This window comes from Saimiri boliviensis, chromosome 5 (genome assembly GCF_048565385.1).
Source record: "Saimiri boliviensis isolate mSaiBol1 chromosome 5, mSaiBol1.pri, whole genome shotgun sequence".
Taxonomy (NCBI): Eukaryota; Metazoa; Chordata; class Mammalia; order Primates; family Cebidae; genus Saimiri; species Saimiri boliviensis.
The window spans coordinates 89,768,896-89,785,700 of NC_133453.1; the positions used below are offsets into that span (position 1 = coordinate 89,768,896).

General features: G+C 40.0%; 1 protein-coding gene across 2 annotated transcripts in view; it reads left to right on the top strand.

Annotated features, from left to right (window-relative positions):
- The window catches only part of LYPD6 (LY6/PLAUR domain containing 6), a 154,861-nt gene that overhangs the window by 114,623 nt on the left and 23,433 nt on the right, over positions 1–16,805 (top strand). For both annotated transcript variants that reach the window (XM_003921984.4, XM_074399706.1), the window contains exon 3: positions 15,181–15,279. In XM_003921984.4, the coding sequence (XP_003922033.1) occupies positions 15,181–15,279 (99 nt within the window). The remainder of the gene's footprint in view (positions 1–15,180; positions 15,280–16,805) is intronic.

Here is a 16,805-nt window from a genome sequence, read left to right on the forward strand (position 1 = left end):
GAACCAGCTCCCTGGTGACCCTTACTGAAAAGAATCAAATTGTTCCTAAACCAGAATAGGAGGCTGCACAGAAGAAAAAAATATCCGAGAAGAAACTAAATAAACAAAAACGTATGGCATGGGAATAAATGCAAAATAAAACAAATGCAAATAAAAGTAAAAGAAAGTATTGGTGAGGTTTTCTGATAACGGTTTTGAAACATGGAGAAGGATAGAAGTTCCTAAGTGAGATTATAAGTGGATGATTAACCAGCAGACCGGGGTCCAAGTTCTCTTTAGTTTCCCTCCATAACTTATGATGGGAGGACTGTATAAATTCTTGTTAGAGTGAAGTTACTATGAATGGCTCCTACTTGGCCAAAACTTTTTTTTTTTTTTTTTTTTTTGAGACGGAGTTTCACTCTTGTTACCCAGGCTGGAGTGCAATGGCGCGTTCTCGGCTCACCGCAACCTCCACCTCCCGGGTTCAGGCAATTCTCCTGCCTCAGCCTCCTGAGTAGCTGGGATTACAGGCACGTGCCACCATGCCCAGCTAATTTTTTTTGTATTTTTAGTAGAGACGGGGTTTCACCTTGTTGACCAGGATGGTCTCGATCTCTCAACTTCGTGATCCACCTGCCTCGGCCTCCCAAAGTGCTGGGCCAAAACTTTTATTCTGTCCACTTTTAAATCAGCATTAGCTTCTCATTTCTTTGAACTATTATAGGAGTTGTGGTGTGTGTTTCCACATTTTGATTTTTTAGATGGCATGGTTCTCGGTCCTTGAGCATAAGACCATACTAAGATGTATTCTCTACAAATAAACATATCTGTTGAACATAGACTGTAAAAAGTGAGGGAAGTATGGGATTCGTTTGATTTTGAATTATTTACATAGTCGCCTCACTTTGTAGATGAAGGCACAAACAGGGTTCTTTGGGTCAGTGAGTCAGCTACATTTCATTAATGTTACAATATGTCACATGAAGCTTGGAGCCTGCCGAAAGAGAAATGTGGTGATGCTGGAGGTATGAGAAGAAACACACATTTTCCGTACCAGACTAATAGAAGCTCATTTCTCATCATTCAGATGCCCAGAAGAGCCATCACTGATAGTAAAGGGAGAGATTGGAACCCAGGCTGGGAAAATTCAGCCTCCCATGACTAATCTTTTTTGCTCTCTGGTTTCCTAATCTTTGAAGTTTCTGAACATTTAAAAGGGAGAAACTTTATGGCTTTCAAATCTGAAGCATTTTCCTCAATAATATTCTTTTCTATAATCCTGGTGTGATTTGCTGTTGAGTTTTTCTTTGCTTTTTTAATGTGAAAAAATGAATTTCTTCCAAGCCTGTGATTAAAATGCCAAATCAAAATAAAACCATTCAAAACAAGAGTTACTATTAAGAGAAATGGAGCTGCTTATTTGGTAGTCAGATATCATAAGAGATAGCAGAGTTTATATACTAAGTGGCTGCAATCTATTCTTGGCCTCCATTTCTTTCCTTAGAAAGAAACCTTTAAGAATATCCATTTCTCCCCTGGTTGCATGTTTTGAATCTTTCCTTAATCGTGTGCACCGAAGAGCTGTATTCCTGTGGGGGCTTGTTTGTGCCCACGTAGAGAGCCACATAAGTTTGTTTAGACTATACTACTTAAGTCTTAGAGAATAAGAGGACTTTCTAGGAAGGGACCAGATAATGTATTTATTTCTATCAGAATTATGTTCGTATTAAACCTATACTTAACAGTATTTTGTTGCAAAGTGGACTGAGAAAAGATACATTTATCAGATTTCTAGAATTTTAATATTTGTGTCCAGTTTTCAAAAACAGTGGAAGTTAATTTGGTAAGAATAGAAAAATGTTTGGATGCATTGCACATCAGCGTACCTTTCAAAACAAGCCTGTTCTCACCACGGTTTTGGTAACTGAAGGCCTTTGTCTAGGCAAAAGTTGCAAGAGATGGAAACAAAGACTAAATCTTTTCTGATACCGTACAAATGAATGATGGTCGGTTGAACTATGGCTGACCACAAGAGTTAATGGACAGATTATTTTACAGGAAGTAACTGGGCACTTTGGCATTTCTTTTTTTCTTTACAATCACCTTCTCTTAAGGGACCAAGGACTTATGCCCTGAAATACAGAGTACTGAGCTTATTAACTCTGTGATCAAGAGCCAAATTAGGTTCATTCACAGCTGGGGCCACAACAATTTGAAACTCTGCTTGCTCTATAATGCTTTGAAGTAACAAAGAAGCAAATAGCACATCTCTTAGGAACCTCTTTTTTCTTTTTAAAAAAAAGAAAAGAAAAGAAAAGAAACCTCTTTATCAGATGCAGTATCAATTAGCAAGTTACTGGAGATAGGTGTTCATCTGTAGACCCTATTTTTGGCAAAATATCTCAAGAGGGAAGAATTTAACCATTTACTTCGTATTATACTTTAATTATCCACTTAAAGCAGTATGTTTGTAGAGATTACTGAATAATCACACCCTGATTAATGACAAATCAGTATTATCTGCCAAGATGTCGATAAAAGTTCCTATAAGCAAATATTAAAGCAGCCATTGAGAATGTGCACAGATACGGAGCTGTAGATTTTAAAAACAAACTCACCAAAAATGAGATAATTTGGTTAATTGCTAGTGATATGTGCTGACAAACGCAGAGATAAATGAATTTAACCAAAACTTCATTTTGCTGCCATAGTATTTTAGTTCCCATTACTGTTTAAATTTCAATATACTTTGAGTTAATTTCAGAATCCAGGCCTGCTTATGTAAGAAATATATGTTTAATTATGTCACTTGTCTCACAAAAGATCATTTTGAAAAGTCTATTAACTAATTCAAATTTGAGAACACTACAACTTATTAGTGTTAGGGTCTCAATAAGTTTGTTCTTGGAGTAGTTGGATTGCCAATTTTCATTCAGAGTTCTTAATTTATCTCTTTGATGGGCAAGTTTCCAGGAATAACTAATTCAATATTCCAGCCAAAATGTTACTGGCTGCAGTGACAGACAGATAAAATTGGATGCCCCAGTGAATCAATCATGCAAACTGAAGTGGTCTGGGTAGCTTGCAACCATAAACCTTGGAATATGATGATCATTCTTTTGAGAAATGCTATTCTTTGACAAATGCTTTATATTTCTTTTTTCCAAAATGTCTGCTTTGATCCTTCCACTTCAAATTTTACAAGCTATTTTAAAGTCCAGTCTTTGAAAGTTGTTTATATATTTTAAACTTGATGGGGAACTTTTTATTTATTTATTTTTTTTATTGCATTTTAGGTTTGGGGGTACATGTGAAGAACATGCAAGATTGTTGCATAGGTACACACATGGCAGTGTGGTTTGCTGCCTTCCATCCCCTCACCTGTATCTGTCATTTCTCCCAACGGACCCCAGTGTGTAGTGCTCCCCTCCCCATGTCCATGTGTTCTCATTGATCAACACCTGCCTATGGGTGAGAACATGCGGTGTTTGATTTTCTGCTCTTGTGTCAGTTTGTTGAGAATGATGGTTTCCAGGTTCATCCATGTCCCTACAAAGGACGTGAACTCATCGTTTTTGATGGCTGCATAATATTCCATGGTGTATATGTACCACATTTTCCCTATCCAGTCTATCATCGTTGGGCATTTGGGTTGGTTACAGGTCTTTGCTATTGTGAACAGTGCTGCAATGAACATTCGTGTGTATGTGTCCTTATAGTAGAATGATTTATAATCCTTTGGATATATATCCAGTAATGGGATTGCTGGGTCAAATGGGATTTCTATTTTTAGGTCATTGAGGAAACGCCACACTGTCTTCCACAATGGTCGCATTAATTTACATTCCCACCAACAGTGTAAAAGTGTTCCTATTTCTCCACATCCTCTCCAGCATCTGTTGTTTCTGGATTTTTTAATGATTGCCATTCTAACTGGCGTGAGATGGTATCTCAATGTGGTTTTGATTTGCATTTCTATAATGACCAATGATGATGAGCATTTTTCATATGTTTGTTGACCTCCTATATGTCTTCTTGTGTAAAGTATCTGTTCATATCCTTCACCCATTTTTGAATGGGCTTGTTTGTTTTTTTCTTGTAGATCTGTTTTAGTTCTTTGTAAATTCTGGATATCAGCCCCTTGTCAGATGGGTAGACTGCAAAAATTTTTTCCCATTCTGTTGGTTGCCAATTCACTCTACTGACTGTTTCTTTTGCTGTGCAGAAGCTGTGGAGTTTGATTAGGTCCCATTTGTCTATTTTGGCTTTTGTTGCCATTGCTTTTGGCGTTTTGGTCATGAAGTCCTTGCCTATGCCTATGTCCTGAATGGTTTTGCCTAGATTTTCTTCTATGGTTTTTATGGTGTTAGGTCTGATGTTTAAGTCTTTAATCCATCTGGAGTTAATTTTGGTGTAAGGTGTCAGGAAGGGATCCAGTTTCTGCTTTCTGCACATGGTTAGCCAGTTTTCCCAACACCATTTATTAAACAGGGAATCCTTTCTCTGTTGCTTGTTTCTGTCAGGTTTGTTGAAGATCAGATGGTTGTGGGTATGTTGTATTTCCTCTGAGGCCTCTGTTCTGTTCCATTGGTCTGTATCTCTGTTTTGGTACCAGTACCATGCTGTTTTGATTACTGTAGCCTTGTAGTATAGCTTGAAGTCCAGTAGTGTGATGCCTCCTGCTTTGTTCTTTTTGCTTAGAATTGACTTGGCTATGCGGACTCTCTTTTGGTTCCATATGAAGTTTAAGGTGTTTTTTTTTTTCCAGTTCTGTGAAGAAGGTCATTGGTAGCTTGATGGGAAGAGTGTTGAATTTGTAAATTACTTTGGGCAGTATGGCCATTTTCACAATGTTGATTCTTCCTAACCATGAACATGGAATGTTTCTCCATCTGTTTGTGTCCTCTCTTATTTCGTTGAGCAGTGGCTTGTAGTTCTCCTTGAAGAGGTCCTTTACGTTCCTTGTTAGTTGTATTCCTAGGTACTTTATTCTCTTTGTAACAATTGTGAATGGCAGTTTGTTCTTGATTTGGCTCTCTTTAAGTCTGTTACTGATGTATAGGAATGCTTGTGATTTTTGCACGTTGATTTTGTATCCTGAGACTTTGCTGAAGTTGTTTATCAGTTTCAGGAGATTTTGGGCTGAGATGATGGGGTCTTCTAGATATACAATCATGTCATCTGCATATAGAGACAATTTGACTTCCTCCTTTCCTATTTGAATACCTTTATTTCTTTTTCTTGCCTGATTGCTCTAAAACTTCCAGTACTATATTGAATAGGAGTGGTGAGAGAGGGCATCCTTGTCTAGTGCCAGATTTCAAAGGGAATGCTTCCAGTTTTTGCCCATTCAGTATGATATTGGCTGTTGGTTTGTTGTAAATAGCTTTTATTGTTTTGAGATACGTTCCATCAATACCTAGTTTATTGAGGGTTTTTAGCATAAAGGGCTGTTGAATTTTGTCAAAAGCCTTCTCTGCATCAATTGAGATAATCGTGGTTTTTGTCTTTGGTTCTGTTTATGTGGTGAATTACGTTTATGGACTTGCGTATGTTGAACCAGCCTTGCATCCCCGGGATGAATCCTACTTGATCATGGTGGATGAGCTTTTTGATATGCTGTTGCAATCGGTTTGCCAGTATTTTATTGAAGATTTTTGCATCTATGTTCATCATGGATATTGGCCTGAAATTTTCTTTTCTTGTTGAGCCTCTGCTGGGTTTTGGTATCAGGATGATGTTTGTCTCATAAAATGATTTGGGAAGGATTCCCTCTTTTTGGATTGTCTGAAATAGTTTCAGAAGGAATGGTATCAGCTCCTCTTTGTGTGTCTGGTTGAATTTGGCTGTGAACCCATCTGGACCTGGGCTTTTTTTGGGTGGTAGGCTCTTTATTGCTGCCTCAACTTCAGACTTTGTTATTGGTCTATTCAGGGTTTGACATCTTCCTGGTTTAGGCTTGGGAGGATGCAGGTGTCCAGGAATGTATCCATTTCTTCCAGGTTTACTAGTTTATGTGCAGAGAGTTATTTGTAATAATCTCTGATGATGGTTTGGATTTCTGTGGAATCTGGGGTGATATCCCCTTTATCGTTTTTTATTGCATCAATTTGGTTATTCTCTCTTTTCTTTTTTATTAATCTGGCTAGTGGTCTGTCTATTTTGTTGATCTTTTCGAAAAACCAGCTCCTGGTTTTATGGATTTTTTGAAGTTTTTTGTTTCTCTATTTCCTTCATTTCTGCTCTGATCTTAGTTATTTCCTGTCTTCCGCTAGGTTTTGAGTTTTTTTTGATCTTGCTCCACTAGCTCTTTCAATATTGATGGTAGGGTGTCAATTTTAGATCTCTCCTTTCTTCTCATGTGGGCACTCATTGCTATATATTTTCCTCTAGAGACTGCTTTAAAAGTGTCCCAGCGATTCTGGTATGTTGTGTGTTCGTTCTCGTTGGTTTTGAAGAACATCTTTATTTCTGCCTTCATTTCATTGTTTATCCAGTCAACATTCAAGAGCAAGTTGTTCAGTTTCCATGAAGCTGTGCGGTTCTGAGTTAGTTTCTGCATTCTGAGTTCTAACTCGATTGCACTGTGGTCTGAGAGACTGTTTGTTATGATTTCTGTTCTTTTGCATTTGCTGAGGAGTGATTTATTGCCAATTATGTGGTCAATTTTAGAGTAGGTGTGATGTGGTGCTGAGAAGAATGTATATTCTATGGATTTGGGGTGGAGAGTTCTGTAAATGTCTATTAGGTTTGCTTGTTCCAGGTCTGAGTTCAGGTCCTGGATATCCTTGTTGATTTTCTGTCTGGTTGATCTGTCTAATATTGACAATGGGGTGTTAAAGTCTCCCACTATTATTGTGTGGGAGTCTAAGTCACTTTGTAAGTCGTTAAGAACTTGCCTTATGTATCTGGGTGCTCCTGTATTGGGTGCGTATATATTTAGGATCATTAGCTCTTCTTGTTGCAGTGATCCTTTTACCATTATGTAATGTCCTTCTTTGTCTCTTTTGATCTTTGTTGCTTTAAAATCTATTTTTTCAGAGATGAGAATTGCAACTCCTGCTTTTTTCTGCTCTCCATTTGCTTGGTAGATCTTCCTCCATCCCTTTATTTTGAGCCTTTGTGTATCCTTGCATGTAAGATGGGTTTCCTGGATACAGCACACTGATGGGTTTTGGCTTTTTATCCAATTTGCCAGTCTGTGTCTTTTGATTGGGGCATTTAGTCCATTTATATTTAGGGATAGTATTGTTATGTGTGAATTTGATGCTGTCATTTTGATGCTACCTGGCTGTTTTGTTGGTTAGTTGATGCAGCTTCTTGATTGTGTTGATGCTCTTTTACCATTTGGTGTGTTTTTGGAGTGGCTGGTACTGGTTGTTCCTTTATATGTGTAGAGCCTCTTTCAGGAGTTCTTGTAGAGCAGGTTTGGTGGTGATGAAATCTCTGAGTGCTTGCTTGTTTGCAAAGGATTTTATTTTTCCTTCACTTGTGAAGCTTAGTTTGGCTGGATAGGAGATTCTGGGTTGAAAGTTCTTTTCTTTAAGGATGTTGAATATTGGCCCCCAATCTCTTCTGGCTTGTAGGGTTTCTGCTGAGAGCTCTGCTGTGAGTCTGATGGGCTTCCCTTTGTGGGTAACCCGACCTTTCTCTCTGGCTGCCCTTAGCATTTTCTCTTTCATTTCAACACTGGTGAATCTGACTATTATGTGCCTTGGGGTTGCTCTTCTTGAGGAATATCTTTGTGATGTTCTCTGTATTTCCTGGATTTGAATATTGGCCTGCCTTGCTAGGTTGGGGAAGTTTTCCTGGATAAAATCCTGAAGAGTATTTTCCAGCTTGGATTCATTCTCTTCATCACATTCAGGTACACCTATCAAACGTAGATTAGGTCTTTTCACATAGTCCCACATTTCTTGAAGATTTTGTTCATTCCTTTTTGTGCTTTTTTCTCTGTTCTTGCCTTCTCTTTTTATTTCATTGAGTTGATCTTCGACCTCTGACATCCTTTCTTCTGCTTGGTCAATTCAGCTGTTGAAGCTTGTGCATGCTTCACGAAGTTCTTGTGTTTTTCAGCTCCATCAATTCACTTATATTCCTCTCTATGCTGTCCATTCTCGTTAGCATTTCGTCCAATCTTTTTTCAAGGTTCCTAGTTTCTCTGCATTGGGTTAGAACATGTTCTTTTAGCTCACTGTAGTTTCTTACTACCCACCTTCTGAAGTCTGATTCTGTCATTTCATCCCCCTCCTTCTCCATCCGGTCTGGTTCCCTTGCTGGTGAGGAGTTGTGATCCCTTTTAGGCGGAGAGGTGTTCTGGTTTCGGGAGTTTTCATCCTTTTTGTGCTGGTTTCTTCCCATTTTTGTGGGTTTATCCACCTGTTGTCTTTGTAGTTACTGTCTTTCAGATTGGGTCTCTGAGTGAGTTTCTAGTTCATGGATGCTAAAGTTACTTCTTTTTTTTTTTTTTTTTTTTTTTTTTAGCTTTCCTTCTAACAGTTTGGCTCCTCTGCTGTAGGACTGCTGAGGTCCTCTCCAGGCCGTGCTTGCCTGGGGATCACCTGCAGCAGCTGCAGAACAGTAAGGGTTGCTGCCAGTTTCCTCTTCAGCTATCTTTGTCCCAGAAGGATGCTTGCCAACTGTCAGTCTGTTCTCTCCTTTATGAGGCGAGTCTTTGGATCTATGGGGGTCAGGGAGCTACTTGTGGAGACAGTCTATCTTTTATTGGGGCTTAAGTCCTGAGCTGTGAGCTCCGTTGTTGGTTCAGAGCTGCTGGGCAGGTACGTTTAGGTCTGCTGCAGCTGAACTCATAAAGCACTTTTTGTTCCCAGGTGCTCTGTCCCGGGGAGTTGGGGCTTTATGAGTTTCCGTTGCGCTACTGCCTTTTTTGATTTTTCTTTCAGGTCTGCCCTGCCCAGCTAGCAGCACGCCTAGCCACTGCCTGCCCACAGAGGCTTTGCTGAGCTGCTGTGGGCTCTGCCCAGCTGCCCTGTGCTCTTCCCTGCAGTCCTGTTTATATGGGTGTACTTAGAACTGTCTCGGCAAGGTGGCCCCGCCTCTGTTATGGCGGACTCTCTCTGTTGTGGCAGGTTGCCTCAGTGACGGCAGCCTGCCTCTGTAGTGGTGGAGAGTCTCAGTAATGGCGAATGCCCCTCCCCTACCAAGCCGGACCGTCCTGGGTTCAGCTGTGCTTGGTTTGAAGGGCTCAACCCAGAGGGTTTCCAATTACTGTTTTTGTTTTCGTTGTTGTTGGGGGTGGTGGGGTGGGACCAACCGAGCCTGATCACCTGGCTCCCTCACTCAGAGTCTTTTCTTTTAAAGTTGAGCGACACCGCGTGCAAGTTGCTTGTTGAAAAGGCGCCGGTATCTCCCGTGCTGCGACTCACTGAGTCGGCTCAAACAGCGTCGCTGGCTCCTGGCGGATTTTTTGCCTAGGAATCTCCTGGCCTGGCTATTTCAGATGAATGGGCAACTCTGCCGTCTCAGGGCTCCATTCGCCAGCTAAGAGGGCTCCCAGACCAGTGGCTTTTATACGGAGATCCGCTGCAACAGGGCGTGGTCACAGCAGCCGCTCGGGTCAAATCAGCCCCGCGGGGGCCAAAACAGCCGCACGGGCTGGGACTGCAGCGCTGGTGATCCCTCTGCCTGGGTATCTCCTGGTCTGTGGGCAGTAAAATTTCATCTGGAAATGCGGCGTCCACTCACCCTCTGCACTTTCACTGGGAGCTGAAGTCCTGAGCTATTCTTAGGTGACCATCTTCCCAGCATTCTGGGGAAACTTTTTAAATGTATCCATTCAAGACAATTTCCCAAAATATTTTATATGGTTAATTATAGCTGCAAGAATATTACATGGCTTTGGAGTTTGAGAACCTTTTTTTTTTTTAATTCTTCAGACATATACAGGAATACTCTAGAGATTATTGCAGGATCAGTTCCAGACCACCACAACAAAGCAATTATCACAATAGAGTGACACAAATTTTTTGGTCTCCTCGTGCATATAAAAGTTGTGTTTACACTATTCCATAGTCTATTAAGTATGGAATAGCATTATGTCTAAAAAACAATGTACGTTTCTTTTTGTTTGTTTTGAGGCAGGGTCTGGCTCTGTGGCCCAGGATGGAATGCAGTGGCACAATCTCCGTTTACTGCAACCCCTGCCTCCTGGGCTCAAGCAATCCTCCCACCTCAGCCTCCTGAGTAGCTGGGACCACAGGTGTGTGCCACCACACCTGGCTAATTTTTGTATTTTTAGTAGAGACAAGATTTCTCCATGTTGCTCAGGCTGGTCTTGAACTCGTGAGCTCAAGCTATCTACCTGACTTGGCCTCCCAAAGTGCTGAGATTATCTAATCAATGAATTTACATTGTTGCCCACCATGCTCAGCCAACAATGTACATATCTTCATTTAAAAAGATTTTATTGCTAAAAATGCTAAGCATAATGTGAGTCTTTAGTGAGTTATAATCTTTTTGCTGGTGGAAGGTCTTGCCTTGATTTGATGGCTGTTGAATGATCAGGTGGTGGTTGCTGAAAGCTGGGGTAGCTGTGGCAATTTTTAAAAATAAAACAACAAACAACAATGAAATTTACCATATCAGCTGATTCTGCCCTTCACAAAAGATTTATCTGTAGCATATGATGCTGTTTGACAGGATTCTACTCACAGAAGAACTTTTCAAAATTGGAATTAATCCTCTCAAAACCCTGCCACTGCTTTATCGACAGTACTATTGACGTTCCAAATTGTTTATCATTTCAACAATGTTCCGGCATCTTCTCAAGGAGTAGATTCCATCTCAAGAAACTGCTTTCTTTGCTATTCGTAAGAAGCTACTTCTAATTCATGTAACTTTTATCATAAGATTGCAACAATTTAGTCACCTTTTCAGGCTCCACTTCTAATTCTAGCTCTCTTGCTATGTCCACCACATCTGCAGTTACTGTCTCTGCTGAAATCAAAGTCATCCATGATGGTTGGAATCAGTATTTCCAAACTGCTGTTAATGTTGATATTTTGACCTCCTCCTATGAATCACAAATGTCCTTAATGTCATCTAGATGATTAATCCTTTCTAGAAGATTTTTAAATTTACCTTGCTCAGATTGATCACTGTAGTCATGACCTATGGCAGCTATAGGCTTACAAATATATTTCTTAAATAACAAAACTTGAAAGTCAAAATGACTTGTTGATCTATCGGCTACAGAATGGATGTTGGTTTCACAGGCATGAAAACAGCATTAATTTCCTTGTAGATCTCCATCAGGGATCTTGAGTGAACTTGTGTATTGCCAATGAGCAGTAGCATTTTGAAAGATAATTTTTTTTGAACAGTAGATCTCAACAGGGGGCTTACAATATTCATTAGACCATTCTGCAAATAATAAAAAAAGAAAACAGGTTTTGTTGTTCCATTTAGAGAGCACAGGCAGAGTAGATTTAACATAATTCTTAAAGCCTCAAGGATGTTAAGAATGGCAAATCAGCATTGGCTTCAATTTAAAAGTCACCAGCTGCATTAGCCTCTAACAAAAGAATCAGGCTTTCCTTTGGAGCCAGGCATTGACTTTTCCTCTCTAGCTATGAAAGTCCTAGATGTCATCTACTTCCAATATAAGGCTGTTTTGTTTACACTGAAAATTTGTTTAGTGTTGTCATCTTCAGTGATCTTACGTAGATTTTCTGGATAACTTGCTGTTACTTCTTCATTAGCACTTTCTATTTTACCTTATGATTTTGTGGTATGGAAATAGATTTTTTTTCTTAAACTTTATGAACTATTCTGTGCTAGCTGCTGACTTTTCTTCTGCTGTTTCCTCATGTCTCTCAGCCTTTATGAACTGATGAGAGTTAGGACCATGCCAGGGATTAGGCTTTGGCTTAAGGGAGTGCTGCAGCTGATTTGATCTTCTATTCAGACAACTCAAGCATTCCCTATATCAGCAAAAAGACTGTTCTACATTCTTAACATTCATGTATTCATTGAAGTAGCACTTTTAACTTCCTTAAAGAACCTTTCTGTTACATTTACAAGTTGGCTAACTGGCACAAGAGGCCTAGCTTTCAGTCTGTCTCAGCTTTCAACATGTATTTCTCACCAATCTTAAGCATTTCTAGGTTTTGACTTAAAGTGAAAGCTGTGTTATTTTTCCTTTCACCTGAACACTTAGAGAAATTTGTAGGGTTATTAATTGGCCTAATTTCAGTATTGCTATATCTTAGGGAATATAGAGGTCTGGGGCAGGGAAAGGGAGAGAGGAAGGGCAGGTTGATGAGCAGTCAATATATACACATTTATTCAGTTCACCATTTTATATGAGTGCAGTTTGTGGTGCCCTCAAACAATTATAATAGTATTTTAGAGATTACTAATCACAAGTCAACATCCAGATACAAAAATAATGAAAAATTTAGACATATCGCAAGCATTTCCAAAGTGTGACAGACATGAAGGGAGCACATGGAATTGGGAAAATGGCACTGATAGACTTTCTCAATGAAGGATTGCCACAAAACTTCAATTTGTAAAAAAATACAGCATCTGCAAAGTGTGCTAAAATGAAGTGTGATACAACATGCTTTGCTGTACTTGCCTAAACAGAACCTTTCAATTCAAATGTAACCCATTTTTCTATAGGTGGATAATGTGAAGATATAAAAAGCATTTGTTCATAGTTTACAAAACACTTTACTTCTCTTTATCACAATTATATGACATTTTCCTTTTAAAATTTCCTCATGAAAATGTAGTTGGATACCTTGTCTAAGCTGCTTTCCATTATTTTGTAAAATGATCTATGCACTTTTTTTTTATCATTCTGTTTATGAATTTGAGTTACTAACTACATGGAGAGACTTAGAGACTAAGAAAGGTTCTTTAATCATCTAGATGACAAATGGGCCCATAAAAAGTTCTGGTTACTTGTCTTTTTTAGACATTTTATGACTTTTGATCATGATACATTATTTGATATTGTCATAGGCAGCTCTGTAAAGTATTGCAAGCAAGTACATGGATGGGCAGCTATTCTTGGCAAGGTGAAAATCAAAGTGATATCTGGTTCCTCATTCTGGCCTTAAGCTGCTGCCTTTTCCTTCATTTATTTTTGATAACATACCTAATTGGTTCCATGTGGGCAGAGCAATTTACCCTGAGATGATTATTTCCACCAGTGGGATATGCAGGCTCAGCCATCTGCTAGGGAGAACAGTTGGCTCCTGCAGATGAAGTGTTTGAGTGTTTGCAGCTTTCAAATAGGCCAGGTAATTTTACAAATTCAAAAAAAAAGTTTTGTTTATGAAAGGCAAAACTTTAGTGAAGCAAGCAAATGATTAGAGCTAAGAAGCAATTAAATGCACATCAGTGATAAGGACAAGGAACAGCTGGGCCTGACATGCCTCAGTGATCCTCATCTTTTTTGTGGAGAGAAGGCCTGGGTGCCCCTGACAATCTCCAGAGCATGACTCTCATGTGACCCTCCACACCTGAGCTTTTAGGTGAAGAAGCACTTGGAGGAGAGTTCCTTCTGAAGGCAGGAAGAGGCAACGCACCAGTGGGAGCTGTGGGAAGAGATAAGTGGGGCTTCCTGGAATGGCCTAGTCCTCAGGTTAGAGCTGGTGCCTAGCCCTCCGATGCCTCATCCTCACGTCCCGTAGGCATCCAGCTTCTATGGACCTGGGTCCGAGAGGCACCTGAAGAAGGTCACCTCTGCATGAGCAGCACATATTTTAGCAATGAAGACTCTTCTCTTAGCTGATGCTAAGCATCTCCAGGGATTCATAACAACAGCAGATCTGAAATGATACAGTGAACCAGAGAATTTGCCACTTTCGTAGATTGAAATGGTCAAAGATCAGGAAATTTTGTAATGACTCAACCCAATATTTTTATTTGCATGTTAGCATATGTATATAAGTTGACATAAGTTACTAGAAATCCAGAGAATGCATTTTTTAATTAAAAATTTCATTGAGATAATTTTAAGGTCATATGCAATTTTAGGACATAGTACAGTGAGGATAGATGTGGTGGTTCATGCCTATAATCCCAGCGCTTTGAGAGGCAGGCCAATGCTGAAGAATCCCTTGAGGCCAGGAGTTTAAGAAATAACTCAAGTACAGTGAGATCCATTATCCACTTTATCCCAGTGGTGACATTTTGAAAAACCATAGCATAGGCTGGGTGTGGTGGCTCATGCCTGTAATTCCAGCACTTTGGGAAGCTAAGGCAGGTGGATCACCTGAAATCAGGAGTTCAAGACCAGCCTGGCCAAGGTGGTGAAACCCCATCTCTATTAAAAATAAAAAATTAGCCAGATGTGGTGGTGCATGCCTATAATTCCAGCTGCTTGGGAGGCTGAGGCAGGAGAATCACTTGAACCTGGGAGGTGGAGGCTGCAGTGAGTCAAGATTGCACCACCGCAAACCAGCCTGGGCAACAAGAGCAAAACTCAAAAATTATATATATATATGTAGCATAATATCACTACCAACATGTTAATATTGATACAATCAATTTACCAATGTCATTCTAATGTCATTCTGATTTCCCTAGTTTTACTTTGTGTGTATGTATGTGTGTTTAGTTCTACTTATTTTACCATGTGTAGGTTTGTGTATCCTCTACCACAGCTGAGACTCTGAAGAGTTTCAGTAGCACAAGAGTCCCTCCTCCTGGCCTCAAACCTGCCTCTCTCCCCACCCCTCCCCCTACCTCTGCCATCCCTAACCCCTAACAACCACTAATCATTTCAAAAATGTCATATAAATGGAACCATGCAGTATATAGCCTTTTGGGATGGGCTTTATTCACTCCAAATAATTCCCTGGAAATTCATGCAAGTTGTTAGAAGTACTAATAGTTCATTCCTTTTTATTGCTTACTAACATGCCATAGTATGGATGTCCAACAGTTTAACCATTCATCCACTGAAAGACATCAAGGATATTTCCAGTTTTGGGCTATTACAAATAAAGTTGCTGTTGACATTTGTTTACAGATTTTTGCATGAATGCAAGTGTTCATTTCTCAGGGATAAATGCCCAAGAATAAAACTGCTGGGTCATATAGTAGTTGAATGTTTAAGAGACAGCTAAGCTGTCTTGAGAATTTATTTTTAATGAAAATGTCTAACTTCACACGATTCTGTGCCTTGTCGAAAAGTTAATCTTTTCTCTTGTTTTTTTGTAGCCACACCATATCCTGGTGGATTTAAATGCTTCACCTGTGAAAAGGCAGCAGACAATTATGAGTGCAACCGATGGGCTCCAGACATCTACTGTCCTCGAGGTAAACTCTCAGTAAACTGATTGGGGTCCCCTAGCTCTCCGTGAGTGAACAGCTCCTTTGACTTTGGTACATGTATAAAGAGAGGCATGCTTGCAATCTCAGCTGCTCCTCTTGTCTAAGGCTATTAGATCTTTTGTACCACACCAACAACTTATCAAAGATTCTCAGATACATAAACTGAGCAATAGGGTTGTTTCCTTTCTCATGAAATATTCTCAGCACTCCACAGGAGGTGATACCGTCCCCTCTACCCCCAGGCCCAGTCAAATGTAGGACAAGAAAACAGCCAGTCTGTCTGCCACTCTGAGGCATTAGCCATTGCACAGTAACCTCTTTTATGTAATGTATGAATTGATGTACATATAAAGATTCCATTGATTACATATTTTGCCAGAGACTTTCATGCAGTCTCTAGAATTTGGAATTCTAAATGTCATCATTGCACAAATAAAATCCCTGAGATTTTTAAACTATTAAGGTTTTTTTGAAGGATGAGAGGGACACTGAACTGAAACATGGAATTTTGACCTAAAGGCCCCTTTCAAAATAAAGAATACCCATTATATTCATGTCTCTCTTATCCTATCAAAAAATAGATGGTTATATTTGGCTACAGAGTCACTGATAACTGGCTATTTTACTTTGGTGGAAAGTCTATTTGGTGGTGGGGGGAGGGATGATGAGTACAGGGAATTTTATTCACAAATGTTCGAGTGAGTAGTTAGATGGATTTCACTGCTAATCTAATTCAGTTGTTAAAAAGGCTTGGACACACCAGCACCAACTCTGTTATTTTTCAACGTAACACAAGTATCATATGAGTTCTCAGACTCAACCCAGTGAATCATACTCTGCTTCTTAATGGAGGATTGGAAACTGGGAGAGCATGGAAATGAAAGGACACATATCAACTATCCAAGCCAATGCTCTTTAACCCAGGAGCCTCCACCTGGGGCGTGCAGTAGACACATCTGTGGAACTTTCCAAAGAAATCACTGAAAGCTGTGCCCTACCTAGACCAGTGGCTTTCTATCTTCAGCAGCATCAGCATTCTCCAGAGGGCTTATTAAAACATAGATTTCTGCTCCCATCTACTTCTTCCTCCAAATTTCTGATTCAGCAGGTCTGAGAGAGGGCCTGAGAATTTGCATTTCTTTTGTTTTGTTTTTTTTGTTTAGGCTCTGGGTACATGTGCGGATCATGCAGGATTGTTGCATAGGTACATACATGGCAAAGTGGTTTGCTGCCTTCCTCCCCCCATCACCTACATCTGGTATTTCTCCCCATGTTATCCCTCCCCACCCTCACCCCCAACCCCCACCCTCCAGCTGTCCCTCACCTAGTCCCCTCCAACTGACTACAGTGTGTGATGCTTCCCTCCCTGTGTCCACATGTTCTAATTGTTCAGCATTCGCCTATGAGTGATACCATGTGGTGTTTGGTTTTCTGTTCTTCTGTCAGTTTGCCGAGAATTACGGTTTCCAGATTCATCCATGTCCTTATGAAGGACACAAACTCAGTTTTTT